The following is an 18904-nucleotide window of genomic DNA, read 5'->3' as shown; positions in this document are numbered from 1 at the left end:
AATGTAAATCCGCACGCATTTCCGGCCGCACAAATGAGCGTTTGGGTGGTGGTTTTGGGACTCTATTTTGAGCATCACGCCGCCAGTGCTTTTCACCCAATCCATTATCAGTCGTCAATGACAACACGACGGAATTAGCCGGAGTGGAGCAATGTACACAATTTCCCAGATCTTCACCGCAGATGTCAATCTCAATGAACCAGAACACACGATCTGAGTTTGATACGCAAAAGGGGTTTGGTGATTAACGGGTTAATGGGGCAAAATTGCAGCTTTTTATTATACATAAAATTATGCTTTATACATGTAATAAAGTGCGAGTGTGAAATTTCAATTACATTTTACCACAAATGTCAGGGAGCTTTTTTTATAATGCCATTGACGTGGTTCACAGTGAAAATCCTCTCTCAATTAGTGGCAGTGCTTTTTGTGAAGGCTTTCAAGGCGATTTTCCCAAAGCTTTTTACAAGTTCAATATAATGCACATGTCAATTGTCTTGTTGCATGCCGAATTGTAATGAATTGAATTTTAGAGTAATTCCGAGTTTTAATCAGTCACATGTCGGATTCTCTGAAAAATTACTATGAAAATTCGTATCAAATATCGGGATTTTGGAAGATTTTTGCAGAAATATGTCAACTAGCGGCATTTGCATCACGTCATCTCTGGACACTAAATTGCTAATCAAAATTTAAGTTCAGAAATTGATGGTTGAGTAAAAGTTGACTGAATAAATTATGAACCACATTTTAAAACACTTTGACTTTCTGTACTTTTAATTGTGGTTGTAATGATTGTACCTTACACACTTGAATCTGAATTGCCCTGTAGTTCTGTGAAGTGTTGCAAAACACTTTAATGGAGTTTTTCGAGATGGTGTAATTTTCAGTTCGAGTGAGAGTCCTCGAGTGTCGTGTTTCGTGTCATTTCTGTATTATGGCCAATGGCGGGTAAAAGTGTGGAGGATGATGCGACTTCCGGTGTCGACATTTTCACTGGCTTTAATACACTGTGTGAAGCCCCTTAAAAAGCTCTGGACATGAAAAGGGCATCAAATAATTTAAGTCCCTTTCTTTGCGCATTTGACGACGATTTTTTGCACTCCATCAAATGAATGCCACGGGAGCTTTTCACCCTTCCTTCCGCCCTTTTTCGCATCCTCGACTGCTTCCTGGACTCCCGTCCTTGCTCTCGTCGTTCGCTGAAGTGTAATTGAAAGCGCAACGTGGAAAGCTGCAGTTGTTGGCATGGCCAATTTCAACTGTGGACAGATTTATCTATTCATGCGGGCTCTTCCTGAACCAGCGAACGCAACAATGTGCCCAAAACACACGGTTTTAGAAATAGACTCAATTTGCACATTCAATTGAATTAGAACTTTGAGCGCAGTTTCTCCCCACTTTTCACGGTCAGATCCCGACGTGAGTGTAGAAAATGCAATTGGTGTTGGCGATGCGGTCGCACGAAGTGTGCATACAAAATGAGGATAAAAAAAGTCAGTGTGTGGTGACTTTACATACCTTAAAATTTATATAAACATTAATTTGTAAAATTAAATAACGATTAAACGAATTTTCTCATGAAAGAAATTTTTTTTTCAAATATACATATTTAGAAACGGTTTCGCGATGTCATTTGAAATCGGTTTTCTAATTTTGTAATTAAAACTTTACATCTGAAATACTTGTATGTGAAGAGAATAACAGTTTTACCAAGTATAAAACAATGTAAAATATTCATCCAAGCGAAGAAAAAAATTTAACTTATTTTAATTATACAATCAACATCATCTCAAATAATTTTGCATGCTGATTAGTTTCAGCTGGAAATGGGAATGAGAATGTCTTCACATTCCAATGTTGGCACTTCAGATTGTGATCTATCTGCTGAAAAATCGATGTAGCCAATTTCTCAAAGAATGAAAATAGCATTTCTACGAAAGCTCCTTCTCAAATAGCAACAAATTGACAGGCATTTAGCCAAATTGGATATTTCACATCCATCTAGATGCATCAACAACGATAATGTCAGAAAGGAAGTTTAAAGTAATAAGAGAAATTTTGGAACGGTGTGGATGCAATATTCGCGATAAGTCACTAAAAATTGCGATCAAAATTGCGCGAACGATAGCTAAATAAATTCAGAGTTGTAGAGATGAATTCAATTTAACCACAACGCAAATTTGTGGCACAGATATGCCATTAAAGGATTATTAAAATATGCAAATTCATAACGCGAATGCAAACTTTTCGACCGCAAATCATTAAAAAGCGAGCCTTTTCAATACAATTTTGAAATGCACACTTGTCTGTGCATAAATTACGTGTCGTGGAATTTAGAGTATATGCAAAAACTTCCCGCTCTATTTCAATGTATTAAAGGTGCTTAAATTAAATTTTTCCTAGACTGTTTAATCCACGCTTGGGTGAATTTTCAAAAATCGATTAAAGCATTGAGACTAGAGGTTTTTTTGATGCTAAGCTCTCGCCTTAAGATAATTCAATTCGCCAACAAAACATTCTTCGCTGGAAATGGTAACATGAAACTTTTCTCCACCCACCGTGGAAAACTTTCCCACCCTTTCGGAAGAGAGTGAATATAAATTTCTCCCTGCTTTGCATGCAGTTTTCTGTTCTCCGCGGGAAAAATGGCAAAAACGGCGGGAAAAGCAGAGCAAAAAGACGCGGGAAAGTGAAGGAAAAAAGGTCAGTCTGATGGCGAGCTGTTGCAATATTTATAGCATTTTCCATCGTGAAAAGTGATTCGATGGAAGGAGCTCTTCTGCAGAAGGACGCGCACGCTGGAATGTGATTTATAACATTTCCATGGCCTTTTCCCACATGAAGCAAATGGACAACCTCAATATAATTGATCCGTAACCAATTTTTTCGGCACTAATTTTCCTCACACCGCAACAAGACTTCTTTAGAGTTGAAATTTACTAGGAGGCGCACGAAACACGCTGATTTTCCTGCGGTATGTGAAACTTTAATGACTTTGTTCGGGACTTCATCACTGTCGATGTTCCAAGGAAGCCAAGTCTGTCTACAAAGAAACTCATAAATCGCTGAAAGCGATTTAAATGGGGTTCAGAGGAAAGAACTTCGGGATAGTGTAAGAAGAAGAGTTGTCAACAAAAATACACGATATGAGCGTAGGTAAACTTCAGATTATTCTTTATATACCTACACATAATCGTGCACCGCGTGTTATTAATTAAATATATTCGGGAATAACCAAGGGAATAGCTTTTATTATGCGATTAGTTGATTAGTCTGCCATCTTATTTCGCTCTTGCGAGAATGCTAATTCGAAAGTTTTTGTCTTACTCTTGGCACAAAAGAAATTTCTTAAAAACATTCCTTGCAAATTCAATATCTTGGATTTTTTTTTCTTGACAACGCAAAGTTTTGCTAATTCATCTGGTGTTCTCATTGCAGAAACCCGAGGAGCGTCGCAGCCTTTCTCGTCCAGATAGTGACAATGTCAGCCGTTAACATGAAGACGGTGATTCCTCTGGTTGATATCAACTTCGCTCAGCGACAGGTGAGCTTTTGAGTGGGCGGTGCCGAAAGGGTGATTCTCACTCTCCGAATTAACATCCAACTCTTCACGTATGCATGAATTATGAATAATTAGGCACCTGATGTCACACTCTAATCTCATTTCCCACGAGCAATCGCCAACTATTTTCTCGTCACCGCCTTTCTGTCAAAGCTTAAATTGGCGATATTGATCTGTGAGCTTTAGTTTCAAGTGAAAAATTATCATTCCATGCCCATTTACGCTATTTCAACTCATTGATTTACAATTAATTGCTCATTATTGCCACCCGCGTTGTTTTATCGTGAAGATGCGCCATAATTAAATCGTTCAACCTTTCCTGCGCGCACAATTAACATTTTGAGAGTGTCATAAAGTTTTCATACTGACTTTCCGTAGATTCTGCAAGTTTTCTCACGCATGACATTCCCTTTATTTTATGGAGAATATTTTAATATTGCAGTTTTCCACACAGATTGCTCGCGCGACAGGGAAATTTGAATTTTAACAACCCCAAAAGAGTATTTCAAGATTTACATGAAGCTCAAAAAAGTGCATCGTAAAAACACTTTATTTGATAGTTTGGCAGTTTATACGGCACAGTGGGGAAAGGTGCAGGTGTCTCGTATAAAAAGGCAGTGATATCAATCGTTACCTTTTTATGTTTCCTTTTCATAAAAACTCTATCTAACTGCGTTTGCACGAAGGGAAAATGGTATTTCCTTTTGTCTACACGCCAAATTTAAATTAATAAACATTGCTAATTAATTAATAGAAATTATTTCGCGTTATTCTGGAAAGTATGATTTAAATATTCTCTTGACTATGAAAAACAACCCTATAGAAATGCTCTGATAAAGCCGCTTAATTTATTCACAATAAATGTTAGGTACTGTATTGAATTGCTCTGTATTCCATTGAAACGGGTTCGATGTGAAATGTAAATAGCAAATCGTCACATTCACTAATTGGTGTGAAGCGAAAACAGTGGAAATTGGTATTAATTTATAAAAAACGCGATGTAATTATTGTTCGATCTCATGGATTTATTCGTCCATCGCGTGTTTACAGTCACTTTGATGTGATGGCGCTGCAGTGGCGTCCGTTATTTTGCCGCGAGCAGCTGTCGCGCCTTCGCTTCAGTTCCACGCTGTCTGTCACAGACTGTATGCGTCGTTCTGTATCCTCTCACCCATTTTCCTGTTCTTTTATTCACAAATCCTGGTAAAATCATCTTCACCGTGTTTCATCTTTCCCACTGTATCATCCTTTGGTCGCAGAATGGCGAATTTTTGGCAGAATTTCCAGATAAATAGGCAATTGAATGAGGAATGGCCGCGACTGAATACGGAAATTTGGGTATGTCCTTTCCATCTCATTTTTTCAACACCTTTCCTGTATTTTCCTATTTTAAGAAAGCGTGAGAAGATGCTATAGAACAAGTAGATGATACGTTTGTTGCGAAAAAGCACGTCTCTGGCGGAGAATTTTACCAACTCTTCAATTTCCCGTCTGTGCTCAAATTGAGTGGAAAAGGCGGAAAATTACCATCCAGAAGGTGCGTAACGGAGCTCCTCCTATTCTCCACCACCTCTCCAAATACCCCAAACAACGTTTTGGGTCATGGAGGCAAAAGTTTACACGAGAAGATTAAATGTTGAGGCATAAAATTCACCTCACAGGCACGAGGAGCACGAGAGTCTCACATTTCGTGTGAATTTCAATAATTTTCCACTCAATTTTTACGCAACAACTTTCTCAGAGCCTTTGAGATAATCAAACGATTACATTAACTGTGCTTCCCGGGAGAAATCGTGCGATGGGGCGGCGATAATATCATCCTATTTTGGGGTTTATTCATGAATCAAAGTTTGGCGCGTGAGGACGCATCAATTGTCGCACTTTAACGAGGGAAATCTCTTAGGAAATGGACTTCAGGGGAGAAAGTGGACGTGGGGAAGGGGGATTATTAGCTTTGGGTTGATTTTGATAAGGAAACTTGTTGACTTGAATGGAAAATTAGAAGTGAAGATTGTAAATTTGGCGGGTGCTCAGAAAGTGAGGTTAGAACGTTTTACTGTTTTCTTTCCTCTCTCTGGCCGTTAAATTTGTTGGTTTGTGTCTCTACTGAGCGAAAATTCTCTCGCTTTCTTGCTCCTCATTTTCCTGGCTTTTTGGGGGTGTATTTTCCCCGTCAAGCCGAGATTTTCCACATCCCTCACCAAACATCGTGGCGTCGTGCTTTTGGAGTGCTCCGGAATTTCCCAATGGAATCCACGTGTAAACAGAGCATCCCTGAGTGAGAGCTCCCCAATTGGTTGAGAGTGAGTGCGAGCGAGACAAGCAGAGCTTGCCTGTGCATCTGAAGAATCATCGACGATGCGATGATCATTGATTGTTCGTGCTCGTCATGCGCAATTGGGCAGTGTAGTGTCGTCTCTTTTGCTCGAATGGACGCCCTGCGGAATTGACAGTAGGACTTCTCGTGCTATCTCGCTCGTGGTGTTGAGGAGCCATCGAGGTGACAGCCATTTTCATTTCGTCGCTCAGTTGAAGTTTGTCTGCAGTGCTGTGAAAATCTTGTGCTGTGATTTGTGAGGGAATTTCCCAGTGCAGTGGAAAAGCAAGGAGTTCAAGCGCACCAAGCGGAGATTGTGTGGCGTACAAATTCGGTAATCCGGGCGTGCTGACGAGAGGCGCCCCGCAGCCAAGTAGTTCTTGTTAGCAGAGGAGTCTAGGCGGCAGAGGGCGCGCGCGCCTGGAGACTCTCCCGGACCCGGATGCACCGGATGCACCTTGGCGGAGGCGCAGAGGCATCATCTGGGGCGTGCCAGCTGTGAATTCGGAGCTTTCCGGACCACCATACACACAAACTTCACCCCCGGCGCGCCAGAGACAGGCATCAAGCTGTGGGGCTCAGGAGCGTTCTTCCTCCCTCCGCAAGGAATGTACTACCCGGTAAGCACGCAGGCCGAAATCTGTGCGCCAGATGTTGCCACTCGCGGCCTCTCGGGCGCATCTCTTTGTCTCGGCATCGCGCTGCAGATGCTCCACGACGTCCCAAAATACCCCAGCCTGGCCGGGAGTGGCGGAGACACGGGGCTGGGGCCTCCAGGCTCACGAGACGCGCTTTGTCTCGCTTGGGTGCGCGACGAGGGCCGGGAGAGGTCGGGTTTGGCAGGCTGGAAGGTTATTTATTTACTGTTCTCCGCCACAGACAGGCGGCATCAGAATGTTTGATGCACTCCTTGGTTTTTTTTTTAATTACTAACAAGAGAGATGTTCTTGCTGAGTTAATCTTCGCGTTCACTTGAGGATCTGTCGTGTCGTAAACAGTTTTTCATGTAAATTGATTCTTCGGAATATCAGTATGATAAAATAGAATTTAACTTTTTCCTGTTTCATTCGAATCCCATAAGAGAAAAAACGCATACAACAGCTGAAGGACTCTTGAGAAAGTTGACTCTTCATTGACTCTTGAGCATATTTCCGCTGTAGGCACAGTTATATGCAAAATAAGTGAATCGACCAATATAAACTGTGGTTAGAAAAAGTGATGCAACGCCGAAAAAACTGGTCCAGTTGATTGACAATGCAGAGTGAAATTTATAATAAATCGAATCATTCCACGAAGCAGAATAAATTCGGGAACTGCGATGGGGTTGAAGTGAAAATTTCAAACTTCGTCCACTCCCAGGGGAGATGACAGATAAAGCGATGGGAAGGATAAAAGGGGAGCCTGTAAAATGTGTGGGTTCAATTCCCCTCAGTATCATATTTCAATGATCTCTCCACTTCTGCTCCCCGCGGAATTTCCCATTGATTTTCTCTCGACAGGCTTGGAGAAAAGGTCTGAAATGATGGTAGAGGTGAAAAAGAAACGATGCTTGAGGGAAAATGGAATAACAAAACTGATCAGCAGATGATGATGGTGATGAAGAGTGAGGGAAATATCTTGCCATTTATAGATGATCACGAAGCGTGGCAGAAGCCACAGTTAAAAATAAAAGACCCTCCGGTACAGCAAAAGAGATTACCGCTTAATTTGTTTTCAAGAAGACTTCCGCTCTTCGACTTCTTAATTATAGCGCACACACGCGTTCTTACCAACACCGTTGACGGAATCACATGTTGTGAGGAAAAGGGACTGTTAATCAGTGCTGTGGGAAACCTATTGCACAACTGGCCATTGATTGAAGCCCATTCTCACGAAATGTTTCGCAATAATAGTGAAGAGCGCTCACGAATTGAGCATTAAATTTTGATAAAGATGAACTTCGCGATGTTCACACCTCAAATCTCTTGTGCAGGTGTGCGAAGCGGGTTCGAGAAAGTCTGTGTAAATGTGAATTTACGGTATTAGACGGAGAATCTTTTTCTCAAATAGAGAGATGTTTTTAAATTTTCCATAAAGAGGATTCTGCTTATGGGAAATGCTCTTCATAATTTCCACTCAAGCGTTAATTGCAATTTGTGAAGAACATTTCGACCTGCTTTTGCGCTGTTAGTCGTGTGTTTCAATCTCAAAGGGATGATGTTTAGTGCGGTGAAAAGCTTTCGCTAGAGGTAGAATTTAATACTTCTGCTGAGTTTCCTTTGAAATACAATACAATCTTTGTTGCCAATGGTAAGGTTTAAGTGAGGCTTTGTGATTGTTTAGAATTTTGAAGTCTGTCAGTTTCAAAGGATAAATTGAGGATAAAAGATCAACAAACCAATTTTAGCTAAGAATTTTATAGAAATAGGTCGAGATGTTTGAATTGCATTGTAATATTGAGATGCAATGAAAATATGATTGGAATATCTGTCATAGTGGCAATGGAATTTGATTTAGAAGACCAGCATGACTGTAAATCAATGACTACTTTGAGCTATGGTTTGTTAGATAAGCAATTAAGGTTTGTAATTAGATATTTGTGAATTTTATGAAAGAGTTGGAAAGTTATCTAGACGATCATATTTTTCCCCATGAGAGGAACTATTAAAAACATGAGTTTCAGCTAAACAAACATTAAAATTCTCACAGTTGCAATTAATTTTTAGAGGGAAATCAAATATTTGCGCAATTTTACATGCTTTCCTGTTAAATTTGACTTTTATTTTGCTTGGTATTTTACATGCTGAGCAACACTTTAAAATCTGGGTGATAAATTTGTGTTCGGTTGTATCTTTTTGGTCACTATTTTTCAATCAAAATGAACACTTGTGAAGAGGCATAAAATTGTTGAACTTTCCTTCAATAAATACGACTATGCGTTATACCAGCTTCAGCAGCATTCCAACGACTTTTTAATGTAAATATGTGTGCTCTCCCCTCCAATACAGCAACATTACGAGTCAGTTTATGCTGCAAGTTTGTTTCTGGACAGATTAAAATACACATCTATGACATAAACGATCACATTTGAATGTGATAATATTTAGTGAAATCATGTGTGAATCGAGAGTGATTTTTTGAATTCCAGTGGTTGGCAAACATGATTTTTCTGGGTTGGGTTCGGTCGCAAAAAGTATTTTCTATACTATAAATAGCACAAAGCTCTTTTGGCGTGCGTGCGTGTGTGTGAGTGTGTATGTGTGTGTGTGCGGGGTGTTTAAAATTTAGTCCAAAGCGGAAGAAGTGTATTATATCAATTTGATCGATTCTGAGATGCTGCAGAAGCTCTTGCTGAGATGATGGAGTTGTATATTGAAGAAGTGGAGCAAGCTTGTTGAGAAATATTTCAAGAGTCTCGAACTACTGGCAAAATCCACTCAATAAGTACTCGTCTTCCTTAAATCGCCCCGGAGTTTCTGACAATGAAGAGAGGATGGAGGAATATCCATGTGTAGGGAGTTTATGAAGTGAAGAGAGGATTCAAGGCGGAAGTTATAAATCAATTCACTCATGAGCCAGAAATCGTGACATTTTTTTTGTAGCTGCTCGTCCCAAATCGATAGTTGACAACAATCAAGAGAAGAATTACGCTTGGCTGGAACAAATTTGGCTGGAGTACACATAAGACTATCGTTTTTTTCTGCCTCCGCGCTGGTGTAGATTGTTAAATAAAGAGAGAAACATTAATTGCAGTGTAAATATTTAAGAAATAAACTCATCAACTTGAGACATTCAATACTGGCGCGATCTGTTTTTGCTCTCTTCTTTAAACTCCCATGTTATTTACACTTATCACCTTACAAGCATTGCCATTTATCAAGTAAATCCCGTCCCGCTGCCCTCCGCACAGCCTCTCGTCCATCAATCACTTTCATTTATTGCTCAGTGGTTCAGAGAAAAATACAAAGTTTATCAAGAATTGATATGCGGCGAGGCTCTTTTTTCAGCCAAATCACAGCTGAAATCCCAGCTGAATGGCAGTAATTCTCAATGTATTTACAATGAATTGCGAGCAAAAATGGGGCACACGATAGCGTACTCATTTCCACGCCAGAATTCATCCCAGAAGCTCCCCATTTTGGGTGGAGTGTTAATTGAAAGACAAGCCACTACTTATCGCACACAAAGGGTGCTATCTTGATCGATTAATCGAGACCAACGTGTATTGTTGCTGGTATATTGCAATTTATGCTGTGGCCGATGGAAGGCAATTTAAGGAAGGACATCTCATCAATCGGCTTAATGGCCATTCAATGGGTGAAACATTCGATGCATGTGATTTTGGGTCAAAGAACATGTTGAACATGACACTCGTTCTGATTGAGTGTGATTTGAGACATGCACAATAGGCAAAAGTGTGTATGTGTGTGTGTGTGTGTGATATTGAAACCCTTTTCGATGAGGGTGTATCATGAAATCATCCTCAATTAATATTCTATAGGCAGGTAGAAATTATAATGTGGATCTTGCAATATATCTTTGCCTGACAAAACATCCTCAATGGGTAGGAATCTATGAGAAGTTCACGATCTTACTTATCGCTTTCTTGGCTTCATCAGTGTATCTGAGCTGGGAAGATGGAGAGAAAAGCTGGGAGAAAATTAAGATCAAAATTTGCATGTAGAACATAAATAATGACTTTGATCCTCTCGATTGAGTGGAATTTCAGTATAAATGACACCCAACTTCTGCTTTATAACCCCTTTCTGTTGTACTGTATATCGAAAGCTATCGGATATCCGATGATCCGTGGTAACAAATGGAAAACTCTGGCAAAATATCCCATTTTCACCTGGGCAAAGCATCACCTTTGTTGGCCATTTTTGCCTCTCGGCGATGATTGACTATTGATCTGATGGTGTTTGTGTGCAAAATTGCATTTATTATGTGGGTGAGAGATTTGGGGTGGGTTAATGGGACTCGTCGCTTTTCCTCATCCTTTGCAAATAAACTCATACATACATACGTATGACAAATGGATGTTTTCAATTACGAGAAAAACTCATTCTCAATTGAAAACATTCATTTCCTGTTGTATATTTGTTGCGATGTCCTTCGCTTTTTGGGGAGCCTTTAATTGTTGATGATGACATTCTCTGGAGGGAATATGAATATTAAAATGATATTGTGTCGAATAATCGTGAAGATGTTGAGAAAGTCTCACTTTGAGGCGGTGAATATTGATGGAGCGAAATATTTGTGAGGAGCGTTGATGTCTCGACATGGAAGTCATACAAATTCAATTGATAGATTGTGTCTCATTGTTCGGGAGAATGAATGTGTGTGTGTGCGTGGAGATGAGGAGGAGATTGTCTCGAGGGATTAATTCTGAGAGCGCTTAAATTCCAGACACGTTTCCCTTGGACGCGAGTGTGTGTGTGTGATTTTTTCCAGTCGCGTCTTTTTTCGGACACTACCAGCCAGTGGGGAATTTATTTCATAGAGAGCGATGAATTCAATTCATTAATTGGTGATTCAATTGTCGCATTTTGCTTCAATAAGCGCTTTCCGCTTCGCATCCACCATTGACACTCTTGAAGTTTTATACTTTATGCCCAACATCCGCACTCCTCATTGAGCGTGCACTTCTCCAGCAGAGTCCCGGGATTTCAATCGTCTATCGCACTGGAATTCATAATCTTGGTCAGTGGCTATGAGCCGTAGCATAAAAGACCACAAATGCAGTGATGGAAGATCTTCACAATTACAGTGTTGCGTCATTAATTGGCAAAATTTATTTTTAATTGATTTAACTGTCTTCCTAGATGAAACTGAGTGTGTTCTAAAATACATTGCAGCACCATAGAAAATGCTCTGTTCATTCCCATTTTCTCTCGGTTAGAAAATGAATGTCTGGAGTAGCAAATAAAATAATATATTTTGAAGTCTGTTTGAAATACACTCTAGATAAAATGCTTTTATTTGTCTCATAAATCCACTGAAGGCAAAAACAGCGCATCTTCTTCGTCACTCATGATTAATTCTTGCCAAAGTGCAATTTGAAAAGTATGTACTATGAATGTCTAAACATCACGAAATTTGAATGAGTGACATCATAAACATTAGACCGCAATTTATTGGTGATTTATGATCTGAAAACATTACTTGCTTCACAATTGTTAGCCTCACGATTGCAAATCTTGTACATGTAATTCCTTAATGGTTCTTCATCCAAGGCATTGCGTCTATTTTCTTCCTGATTTGCTTTCAATCTGTGCGCCATAATCCTTGCAAAGTGGTGGGAGTGGAAAATTGACAAGAAAATACGTGTGATTGAAGGCAATTCTCACAGTGTTGCCTGGCAAATCTAAATTGCTTTCGACACGAACAATAGAAGTTTAATTAGAGAACGGGGCGCACAGATGTAAGGAATACAGTGATCCTCTAAGTTTACCCAAAAATACTCTCTTCAATCCGCACATGTAATGGTGAGACATTGAAAAATTATTTCATGTCTCGCTGCACATGATAGAGTGCATTTTGAAACAATTCGAGTACTCACATTTCTCTCAAACCGTCCTGTGTTGTAGAACCCAAAAATAGCTGATGGGGAAATTTTTGGCACAAATTCTACAATTGCATGGTCTTTTAATACATTCAACGTGCGGTTCCTTCTACCTACAGTGAAGTACATAACCATGCAATTCTGGTCAGAGGAACAGTCGAATTGCTCGATAATGTTTTCTACTGACATAGAAAACTTTCTGTTCTCTTTTATTATTAGATTTTCGTTCTGCCATCAAAATTTCTTCATTGACAATTCAGAGAACAATCTTCTCAATCGATTTCAAATTCATACTGCTTCTTCTCTCAGACTGCGGATGATAACCGGAAAAAGTTTTCGGACATACTATCTCCGAGAAGGAAAGAAACGCGCAGAGACAGAAACTTTTGCGACTGACTACCGAGACTGAAAGAATTTCCATTTGTGACTTGATGTCACACACGGCCAAGAGGGAGAAAATTCTCAGCGTGAATTTTTCCGTCTACTCTCGTGAAAGAACGACACTTTACACATCACTTCACCAGACGAAAGAAGCGTCAAGACAATAAAATATATGATGGGAGACCGAGAGTGCTCCCGATAGCGTAGATCGATAAATTTGTCTAATGTTTCGTCCGTGGGACGATGTCCTAAAATGATGTATTATGCGAGTGGCTCTAGTGCGAAGAAAGAGTGAATTCCTGAAGTTTAGCGATCAAAAATTTCAACCATTTAGATCAATCCTAAAGGATAATGAATTAAATTTGTCACAAAAATCAACTGCAATATATTTTAACACATTTATTGGTTTCAAAATTTTCATTTTTAAAACTGTAAACAGTGCTTGGAGAGCAATTGATATGTCATATTGTAGTGTCTTGTAAATCGTTTTATATGCCACGTCTTAAGACTATCTTCCGACGCTTTCAGAGCAGATCGTGTTGTTACAGGGAGACGCTGTGTGAGGTTGAAGAAATGTGGAAAAATGCCCCCGCTGGCATGTTAATATGCCAAACGACAATATTTTACAAAGCATTTTTCAACGCACGCAACAGACATGAGGTAGAAATAGTGAAGCATCGCTTAAAGTCTGAGATAATACATGTTGTGTCATTTTATATGCCAACATTCGCATCAAAAATGTCCTCTTTTTAGGGTCGTGGGAGATAAAGCGGACATTAAAATTCAGGACGGGACAAAAAAGCCCTCTCAAGCTTTTAATAACGTCAACTTATCAATTTTCATCCTTGACATGGTATCATCTTTTTGTTTTTCCAACGCCCACACTGGCGAAATCATCTCTCTAGTGCGCAAAAAAGCATACCTATCTTCTCTTAATATGAATGGATGTTTAAGTGAATTTCATAATTCTGCGTGGAGAGTCATCGAGCGGAATACATTGTGGAGCAAACACCCCGTGTGTGCCAAATTGGATGAAAAAGCCAAGAGAGGGAACTCTCCATGGAGATTAGAATCACTCCCCTTTGTTGTTATACCGCTCTGTATGCTGTGTGGATTGTAGAGAGACAAAGATGAGTCGAGTGAGAGTGCGAGCGACACTTTGCCTTTAATAAATCCTCCACCAAATTACACTCAATGGCAAAAGTTTAGTCGCGCGCATCGTAACATTTTAACGCACAAAGAGGGTTGAAAATTAATGTAGAAAAAGATGGACCAAAAACACGACTTTTTGTTTTTGGGTCTCGAAAGCATTGCACAGCATTTAACTCATCATTTACATATCTGTCTCTTGACTTTTGTATTTGTTATTCAGTCAATTAGTTGATTCATTTTGAGCAAACGACGCGCTGAATCTCTTCGCGATAAACAACATGTTGTAACATTTAAGATATTGCCAAATCGTTATTGGGTTGCGCTTTGAAGAAAAGGTCATCAGAGGGAAGGTGGATTTCTTTGAGAGCAATGTATTCCCACAGCAATTACTTCGTTACTGAGAAGTAAATAATCAATTTTCTCGTAGAATTGCATATAATAATTTGCCATAGACATTTAAAGTGACATTTTTCCATTCAGAATAGCACACACAAAGGCGAAGAGGACACGAAAGTGAAGAAAAATGGCTTTTCCATTCACCGTCATTCCGGAAATTTCTTCAATATTTCATTGTCCATTGATGATTTGGGCAACAACAAGGAAAAAAGATTAACCAAACATTTTCTTCTTTATTGTATCTTGCGTGTTATAGCGAAGAAGTCAATTTATCTCAATGGCACACACGTGGAGAGTAAGTGAAATCAATTCACGCTAAATCTTGCAAATATCACCATCAATTATGTGCAAAATGTGACAGATTGTGATCAATTTTCTTATGGGGGGGAAGAATTGCAGAGCACTTCGTGTGGCTAAATTTACCGAAAAAGCTCCACATGCTGCACATCATTTTGATTAACATGATGAGACAGTCTCTCATGGTCTCATCAATTAAAGTAATTCACATCCAATTTGCAATGGGTGGATGCAAATGACTTTCAGCAGTGTATTTTTATGTTACATCCGTCACGACGACCCCTGGAAATGGCGGGTGGGGGGGAGAAGTGTGTGTGCGCGGCGTTGTGTGTGGCAAAGAGCGTCGGAATGCTGGGGAAAATGTGCGGAAAATGTACCTGAAATTATATTACATCATTGAGTAATTTTCACAGAGAAATTCCACTCTGCCAGGATCGATGCTTAGTTGTTGGGGGGGAGTGAGAAAATGGGTGGTTTTCGCAGTGGGTGGTGCATTTTCATCAAACACTTCAACCCTCATTGCAGGTGTCGGTCTATTGACTCACGTTGATTTCACCCATGGCCATTAATTCGAGTGTGGAACGGACATGAGCACATGATTAAATATTCACGTGTGGCGAGTGTGGGTGGTTTTTCTAAATGGGTGTGGGGAAATGGTAAAATAAGTCGCCATCAGTCATGTAACGGGATCTATCCTTTCCCTTCCTTGTCGATGGATGAGCTAGAAAAAATCAATGCATCTCAGCAGAAATTTCTCAAGATTTCCCATAAGATATCGTCAAGGTTGTTTCAGTGATAAATACAACGCCGGAGACACCCTCTATATAAATATTTTACAGTGAAAAGGGCGATGGTATAACAGGCAATTTCTGCTGAGATATAAATCCTTCAGGACACGTTCGGTGGATTAACACACACACACACACACACATACACACACAAACGGGGACTTCAATGGAGAATTTAAGCGCCCACCCATCATCAATATTTAACTAAGGCTCACATGTGGAGCTGGGGGCTCTCAATTAGACGAAAACATTGACGTGGAACTTCATTAGGATTGAGGAACAAGTTTGTCGGTTTTGGGTACATCCTCAAGCTCATCATGTCTTTATCAATTCATTCTTTCAAGAGTGTATTTCACTGATTTGATTTACAGATTCGGGCACTTTTTATCATGTACTTGACGTGATTTGGATGTCGAGATAATTTTAGAACAAACTCTAAAATGTTAACCCAAAATTGGGAGAAGTGTCACTCTGATTTGTGTTCATGTTACGGCATACAAATATGTACCTTAACATTTGCAATCTACCATTTATGCGATGGTTTTGAATTTATACTGGGCGAAAAAGGGTTTGACCAGTGTTTTTCGTGGCATTTCATAATTACCTTTACTTACTCTAGGCTGCAAACATGTTCATTCCCAATACAAACCATCATACAATAAGAGAAATTGTGTTCTTGAAAAATCCTTACACACAATTCATTATTATTGATACCATGATTAATGATGTGTGTGACAATTTACTATCTTACACTAAGTACACATGAGAACAACTTTCTTTGTGTTGATACGCTTGACCGTCCATTCAAAAGTATTTACTGAACTTGATGGGGTGAAGAAAAAAGCTTCTGAATGAGGAGAAAGTGTTATAGGAATTTCTCGCGTTTCTCAGTGTGAGGAAAAGAAGTCCTTTCATTGATTTATATACGCCTGTACATGCGTTAACTGTGAAATGATGATGAATGCTCATGTTTGTTTTCTCTCCTTCTTCCTTATTTATAGCACATGGTCCAAGCGGGGGTGGGGCCCTTCCCGACGGCCCCTGGATTCCCACCGACCCCGGCGGTGACTGCGGAAGGGATCTCGGTGGCGGTGGCAGTGAAAGGTGGCGCCGAGAGTGTTCAGCCGCAGATCAAGACGGATTCTATCGTGTCACAGCCCACTCCAGGATCTCAGGTGCGTGTGTGTTCTTAATTATGGCCTCCTTGAGGGGTGTGTAATGAGTTTTCCGAGAGTATAAGTTTCTTCACGGACTTTCGCAGCAGCCAAGTGGACAGCAGCAATTCAGTCCACCACTCCTTGGATCTCAGCCTGGTCCACCGGCATCCACTGGCCCACCTACGCTTCCTTTACCTCTTCCAGTTGCCACAATAGCGAATGGAATTGAACAACAAACTGTCAGTATAGTAAGTCGCAAAAGTTCTTCATGCGATCCTTGCGATTGGCTATATCCTTCCTTGTTGGCTTCCTCGAGTGGTTGTGACTCTTGTAGTCATCTTAAATCCTCACTCCACTGCCTATAATTCATTTCATCCATTTGCACAACTTTCCCTGAAGTGTGTATGTTGGTGTCGTAATTAAATTGCGTGAATTTTCACACAATATTCCTAGCTCATCCTGTGTTGAGAATGTTTGGGCAATTTGCTTGGTGCGTCTCCCTTAAATGATTCTCTCTGCATGTGAGCTAATTTGTAGATTTAAATTGAATTATGTGGCGTGTTTCAATTTTCTATGTGTTAATTAAGAGTTGACGGTAATTATTGTGAAATGCAACATAATCGATTTGGGTGGGCAAGATGGAATGGCGTTTTTCGCCCCATCTTCACAATGTCTGAAATGAGATGATTAAAAATTAATTATATTCTCCAGCAAAAGTATAGGGAGAGATTGTGAATGAAGAGATTGTACATGAAAGTTTAACTTGTAGACGCGCAAGAAATAGAAAGTCTATCGGGTGGAAAGGAAAAAAGGGGTGAAAAGAAAATTATGAGGGACTTTGTCGCTTGTTCACACTTTTACAGACGCGTGCAGTTAATATCGACACTCTCGTATTCATTATTTCACCCGGTGCTAAACTCACTAAAACACAATTGCTATCATATTTCCAACACTCACCTGTTCTTTCCTCAACTGGTGGCTCATTTCCCACTCTTTTACTCATCCCATTGTCATTGTTAAAAGCCCCGAGAGCGGCAAAGAAAGGCAAAAGTATTTCCTTAATGAGTGAAATTTAAATTCCTATCTCTATATCATTTTTCACACGGAAAGATGAGGCGAAACGATCCTAATTTCAACTGTGAACAAAACTCTAACTAAAATATTGATTTATCAGCGACGTGGGAGAGGAGCAAAGGCAAAAGCACGCGAAAGCTACGCGCGTTCATGAGAAATTGAGTTTTTGAGGCCAATTCGGAATTTAACAACTTCTCTATAACATACTCAACATCTGAACTTTAGAGTACCATTATCGAGCATTTCTTCTAGAAGACTTACTTCTAAATTTGAATTTCAGTTTTTAATATCTATGATTCAGTCTCATATTCGTTCTAAAGTGAAATGTGTTCAAATGTGTTACAGTGTACATGTATATTTTGAGTAAAATTTATGGGGCGACTCTAAATCGTACTTCTATATAAATTAGTTTTCTGTTTTCCAAATTGATATTCCTGCGCGATCACAGTATATAGCTGTGCTTTAGCGGAGCTCTAATTGTTGGATTTCAGTAACATTTGATTTGATGTTGTATGGTTTATTTTTAGTCCTAATCTTTGTGATATATCACGCTAAGAGGCTCTTCATTTGTAATTGAATTTGTCGAAGTGCAGGTTGGTGGAATAATGAATAACAATGGATTGACTTCCTCACCAGACAAGTAGCGTAATTTCTTCCTATTATTCTTGAGAGCCTTGAGAGAGTTTGGGACATCAAAGAGGGTGGAATAAAGTTTTCTCCGTTTTCTGGGGCTTAGCCTTTTGGGGATTTTCATTAAAAATTCAATGTTTGAGGAGAGTTCAAATGATACCCTCTTTCGCTTAGTGTCTGTTCCTGCTGAGATGGCTAATCCGAAATCAATTGCTGCTTTTCCTACACCGTCAATTCCTCGTGAAACTCAATTTTCTCTCCAATAGAAGCTTCGAGAGTGATTTACTCTAACTTTATTGAATGCTATTGAAGGGATACTTAAGTAGGGGGAAACTGATGTAAACCGTGTACAACATTTTCTGGTAAAATTGGTTAGTTTCTCTCATCTTTTCTTTGTTCTGAAAGTGACACTGCAAAAGTCTGTTTGCTAGTTGACTCAGAAAAATGTAGACTTGTGCTGCAATTATGAGGAAAAACTTGTGTACTTATGGTGAAAAGTTTCAGGGAAAAGAGAAAGCTAGACTTTTGCCCAGAGAGCAAATGTTAAAATTAGTTTATAAATAGACTCAACATATGCACAAACAAGCAAATGTTCTGTTTACG

At 39.6% G+C, this 18904-nt stretch overlaps 1 protein-coding gene across 7 annotated transcripts in view; it reads left to right on the top strand.

Annotated features, from left to right (window-relative positions):
• Window positions 1–3474: 3474 nt before the first annotated feature.
• The window catches only part of LOC132260460 (RNA binding protein fox-1 homolog 2), a 43504-nt gene continuing 28074 nt past the window's right edge, over window positions 3475–18904 (top strand). For 4 of the 7 annotated variants that reach the window (XM_059758580.1, XM_059758581.1, XM_059758582.1 and 1 more), the window contains exons 1-3: window positions 3475–3547; window positions 16442–16615; window positions 16702–16845. In XM_059758580.1, coding sequence (XP_059614563.1) covers window positions 3485–3547; window positions 16442–16615; window positions 16702–16845 — 381 coding nt within the window. In that variant the 5' untranslated portion in view covers window positions 3475–3484. Of the gene's footprint in view, window positions 3548–6029; window positions 6503–16441; window positions 16616–16701; window positions 16846–18904 lie in introns of those variants that run through there. The other 3 variants (XM_059758579.1, XM_059758584.1, XM_059758585.1) reach the window with 3 other exon arrangements.

The sequence above is a fragment of the Phlebotomus argentipes genome, unplaced genomic scaffold, assembly GCF_947086385.1.
Source record: "Phlebotomus argentipes unplaced genomic scaffold, Phlebotomus argentipes genome assembly scaffold_18, whole genome shotgun sequence".
Classification (NCBI taxonomy): domain Eukaryota; kingdom Metazoa; phylum Arthropoda; class Insecta; order Diptera; family Psychodidae; genus Phlebotomus; species Phlebotomus argentipes.
Note: the sequence above shows the minus strand (reverse complement) of the source record. Positions and strands in the feature narration are given on the sequence as shown.